At 46.1% G+C, this 5,406-nt stretch overlaps 1 protein-coding gene across 1 annotated transcript; it reads right to left on the bottom strand.

Annotated features, from left to right (window-relative positions):
* On the bottom strand, positions 1-4,231 carry USP51 (ubiquitin specific peptidase 51). The gene is made up of 2 exons (XM_032148455.2): positions 4,141-4,231; positions 1-3,347 (listed from the first exon to the last, which is right to left on the bottom strand). Exon 2 carries the CDS (start codon positions 3,296-3,298, stop codon positions 1,157-1,159), a length of 2,142 nt encoding a protein of 713 aa, XP_032004346.1. The 5' UTR covers positions 3,299-3,347; positions 4,141-4,231; the 3' UTR covers positions 1-1,156.
* Positions 4,232-5,406: the final 1,175 nt, after the last annotated feature.

Genomic DNA, 5,406 nt, shown 5'->3' with positions numbered 1-5,406 from the left:
TTTTCTACTTGAATCTTTTATATTTTTTCACTTGTCAATTTTTATGTAACTGTTTTTCTTTTTAAAAGCTCAAATTTTTAAATCTTTATTTAAACATTTAAAGTTTTCATTTAAATCTCTTGAACTTATCTAAGGTTCTTTTTATTTTACAAGTCTCTATTTTCTTCCTATATTTTTTCAATTTTTGTCTTTAAACACATTTTGTCTTTTTGTCTTGAATTATTCTAAACTTTCCTCTTTTAAAACTTTTCTCTAAAATCTGAATTGCATTCCATTCTGTATTTTTGAAAATTTATTTCTTAATCATTATAGAAGTAATTTTGTTAACACTTTTTAAAATATGTATATTTTATACTTTAATTTTGAAATATCTATTTATATTATTTTCCTTCATTTGAAACTTTTAAGATGTTCCTTTGCTTCTAGCTTTAATTTTTAACAGTATTTTCTTCCTTTTTTTGGTAAACTTTCATTTTTAACCTTGTTCCTTGTTTATTTTACATTTTTAAACTTTAAGAATTTAATTTTCTTTGCTTTTAATTTTTAAAATTCTGAAACTTCTTTAAATTAAAAAATTATTTTTAACTTTTAAAATATTTCTTTTAAAAATAACAACTTAAATTTTTTCCAACACTTAAAAATGGTTTTTTCTTTTAAAACCTTAAAAATGATTTTTTCCTTTTTAAATGTTTTTCTTTTAAAGCTCTTTAAACTTTATTTTAAAATATTATTTTTCTTTCAAACTATTTGGCTGGTCAGCCACAGCTGGAACACCAATTGTGAAGTTTTTGCTGATAAAGGAATACTCCCTGACTTCACAAGATATTTCTGTAGAAACAAATGACATATAGTAGCATCAGAACACCTCTACTCCCGTTGTCCCCACCTAAAGCATTCTTTCCATTTCATTATGCTTTATGTGACCATTTTCAACCTCTTCTCCCTCTCCCCATTTCTTAAGGTTGAATGGTCACTGGTTAGTATTCATTTTTTTCTTCTGACAGACCCACGGGCCATGCTAAAATAGGTTCTTTACATCAAGATACTAGCTGTCATATAGGTGTTATTGTCATTGTCCATTCCAAGTAGGTCTGTGTGTCACTTCAAAATCCTTGCCTAATCATTTACTTTTTTTTCAGTGAGTGATCTGGTAAGACTAGTCTTTCTCTAGACCCTGTTTGTGATAGAACAGTAAATACCCTTCACTGTAGAGTAAGTCCTCAATGGTAGCCTTGGTGATGATGGCATCATCACAGCTGAACCACTGGTCCTTTTGTTGCCGGATAAAGCTGGTATAGTGGCCACTTTCCAAAGTTCCATGGTGATTAATCACTGCAAACAAGGAATACTTATTCTCATTGGGCACACAATCTGTTGGTGGCTGGCCTTCTTTCATTCTGCTGTCTTTAGTAGAGGCCAAAAACGGAGTCATGTCCAGCTCCAAGGGAAAGGAGATAAAGGTATTAATCTTTCGCCTCTGTTTGCCTACATGCTCAAACCGCTTGAGATGAAAACAAGCCACAATGGGTAATTTTTTCATTGTGAGCTGTTTAGTAGACTCCTGGTAGCTTTGGCAACTATTGCATTTGATTTTGGCACTGCTTCCTAGGTGCTCTGGCCTTGTAAACCACTGTAGGCAGTCTGTAAGTGAGGGGATTCCTGGTATGTGGTCATCCCTGCTCACTGTGCTGTCAGCCCTCTCTGGGTTCTGGGAATCGAATGTGGCACAAGAGCCAGGCAAGTCCAAACTGATGTCCCAGCATGGGTCTATGGTGGTAGAAACACTATGGCAGGCTTGACATGTGACATCTGATTGCAGGCCACCTGTAAAGATTTGGTCTATGATGCAGTTACAGCAGTTGGGGTTATTGGCCTCCTGCCCACCACTATCATCTTTGCTGTGTCTATGTAGCACGTCTAATATTGCAATAAGGAACTCATGGGCATCCTGCTGCCTGTACCCTGCTAAATGTTCTGCATGGATCCATATCAGATGCAGTAACTTATAGGGAATGTGAGGAGTTCGGCTCCCAGAGTACATAGCATGAAAAAGCGAAGACATTTCACAGACCAGACACAAGCTGGGGCTTGTCATTATACATTTGTGCTTGTCAGAGAGGAAGAAATCTTTCAGTAGAGGAATATGGGTAAGTGCCTGGACGATACAATTCATAAAACAAGTGTTCCCAAGATTGATTAGCCCTCTCAGGCCTACAGTATAGACTGACTTTTTTCTTCTCTTTTTCTTGGGTTTCACCAATTTTGGCTCCTGTTCCTTTGTCTCACAGGTTGATTGCTTGTCTTCAAACCCTGATGTCATAAACTGTTGATGAGAAACATCTGTTGAGGTGGAAGTTAATAATCTCAAAATTTTTTCTTTTGTTTCTTTGGCAATCTGTTCTATGTCTTTGTCATATACATAATCCTTACACATGAAGCAATATATGACCCCATGATAAAGGTCTACAGCTAAATGGTGCTGCTTTGTTTCTGCATGTTTGTGAATATGTTTCTCAGTGAAGCAGCCAAAAAAGACACAGGAGAGACAAGAGTGGAGTCTGTTCATATGGGTACTACATACGTGACAGATGCATGACTTTGCTTTACGTTTCCTAGTCTCTGGGGTCCCACTCCAAACGAAACGCTGGTAGATCAACCTCAGGTTCTTTTGCCAGTTCTTACCTACTTTAAAGCTCTCCACATGAGAGCAGCCTGTGGGACCCTGACCAAACTCGACCTCCAGCAACCAGTCCCCTAAGCCGCCAGGATCCCCCGACCCGTCTAGGTCACCAGAGCAGCTTCTCCGTGTCTGAGGCCTGGACCCAGGCCTGGATCTGCGCCGGGATCCACGCCAGGCCCTCGGCCGCGGTGCGGGTGGGGGCGGGGGTGGCGGCGGGGGCGGGGGCGGGGGCCGGGCTGGAGGCGGGGGTGGGGCCGAGAGCCCAGGCTGGCTGCGGGAGCGGGCCCGGGGCTGGGGCCGAGGGCGGGGCTTGCGGCGCGGGCAAACGGGCGAGGAGCTGCTGTGACAGCGAAGGGGGATTGAAGGGAGCACCTTCTCGTCGCCGCCGCTGCTGCTCCACGTCAAGTTCTCCTCCGGCTCGGGCTCCCGCTCCTGTAATGGCTCCAGCTTCATCTCCTCAGCTTCCCGTCTCGAAGACGCCTTCGTAGCCCCTGCCGCCGCCTCCTCCATTTTCCCCGCCTTCTCAACCGCCTCCTCAAGAGAGGCTCCTCCCCCACCTCCGGAGATCCAGCGGGCCCCAGAGCCGGAGGGCAAAGAAGTTTCTCGAACCTGGGCCATCAGCTCACTACCCGACCTGAGGAGCAAGGCGTTTGGAAACGAGCTGCGACTGTAGATGAAACGAGACAGAGACTTCTGTGAATGATCTGCCCAGCGTCATGGCCGCGGTGCGCAGTTAGCGCCCCCAGGACCCCTCCCATCGGCCCTTGAGCTCAGCTCGCGGCTTCTGTCGGCTCCACCCACTCAACTGAGAGGCCCCTGGAGCTGATGGGGAGACCGAGGCGGTTACCTGCTTTAAAGGCGATCAGATCATGCAGGGGCCAGGGGACTGGGAACAGAAGGCTAGCGAGCGGTGGGGGTGGGGAACGGCCTGAGCTTTAGGACAGAAAGGATGGAAACTTCTTTAAAAAAGGCGCCACCCTCTGACTGCTTTTTTTGCGCCCTGCGCAGCCTCGCTTTGGTGCAGCTTCCTCTGACGTTCTTTCCCTGTATCCTAAAAACACTTGGGTCAACATTTTCTCTCCAAAATGGCTGAAAGGACGCACTTTTGGAAAATGAACTCACAGGAAGAAAGTGTCCCTCTGCTTCTACCTTACCTATACTTCTGTGACCCGGTGTGTTCCACTCTAAGCCGTTGCCCCTCAGCGCACTTTCGGTCCGCCCAGCTCTTGCGCCCTCTCACGCTTTTTCGCGCTTGTGCTCTCACACCCCTTTTCTTGCTTCTGCGACTTCAATTCCTATGATTTCTCCTAGAATTCGGATTACTACTCCCTCCCTTCAGGCATTTGCCACCTCTATGGCCACCACTATCCTCGCGCGACCCCCGAAGTCCCCGCTCCCTTTTCCCTTTCCTGCCCCCGCAACACCCCCAGCCCGGCAGTTTGTTTAAAGGTCTGGGTTACCTTGGGCCCCAGGCGCGTGATACAGAACGTCAGCAACTGCTGCTGTCCAGGCGCTCCTCAGCCAGCCTTCTCTCCTGACCTCTCCTCAGGGCTGGTCACAAGGGGGCCGCCCCCTGGCCCCTCCCCTCTCGACGTGCGGCCCCCAACCCCGGATTCTGCCCTCCTGCAGTGATGAATGGCACCGCTGTCCCGCGCAGGCAGGCAAACCTCTTCCTGAAACAGACTCTACTGGAGGCAACAGCAGCAACAGATTCTACAGAAAGCCCCTGAAATGGAGGCTCAGGCCTCACCTAGCTCCAGGCCCGCACTCCACAGAAAAAAAGATTCACCCGGCGTGGGGGTGGGGGCTTCCAGAGATGGCAACCCTCTGGCAAGGATCCCTCAGGATCCTGTCAGAGTCTGGGAGTTGACTGAGGGAGGGAGGGAGGGAGAGAGAGAGAGAAAGAGAGAGAGAGAGAGATTATCCCAGAATGTGCAGGGGAGGAAGCATAAGCAAGGGTTCAGTCTCAGAGAGACCTGAGCCCAGGCACATGCTTGCTGTCTGACCTCGGATAAAACATTTAACTTCTCTGAGCCTTAGTTGTGTCAATTTTTAAAGAGAAATTGAAATAATAGCCCTAGCCCAATGTGAACACTAAGTCATAGTATATATCAAGTAAAAGACCTTTTTGGCAAGCTGTATCTTTCACACTTCTTTTTTCAGTCGCCACCTGAAAATCAGCATAGAGAACAACTCCTGATGCAGAGTAGAAGAGAAGAGAATGCCTTTCTCTTTTGAAGCTCTCTCAAAGTTATGGCTCAGTTCACCCGATGATCCATCCTAGGCAGTTCATATACAGGAGCATGCATTCAACAAAGATGCCATAGGTGCATTATAGCGCTAGATTGTGCTGGGAGAAGCACAAGATACAACTGTTTGTGTCCTGAAGTCCATAGGCCAGGAGACTTTTCCTTTTCTTTGACAGATCCAGCATCCAAGGCGACAACCTGCAGGAAAGCTGTCTCCAGGGCTTGTTGCCCTTCCGATCCAATCCCAAGAAAATTACGGTTTATTACACCGGATGTTTAATGCTACATTTAATCTCTCTGAGAAAGTCACACACCTCCCCTCAAAACCTCACCATTAGGATTCAGCTCTCTTAACTTGGCAGTGGCATCTAGTGGATACCTCCACACAATGGATATCAGTGATTTTGTGACTTGGTTTAGATTCGACCATATCTCAGTCACAGTACAGGAACCTGGAGGGAAAATGCTTTGGAATTA

Source organism: Hylobates moloch, unplaced genomic scaffold, assembly GCF_009828535.3.
Source record: "Hylobates moloch isolate HMO894 unplaced genomic scaffold, HMol_V3 SCAFFOLD_4570, whole genome shotgun sequence".
Lineage (NCBI taxonomy): Eukaryota > Metazoa > Chordata > Mammalia > Primates > Hylobatidae > Hylobates > Hylobates moloch.
The sequence above is the reverse complement of the archived record's forward strand: the minus strand, read 5'-3'. Positions and strand labels throughout refer to the sequence as shown.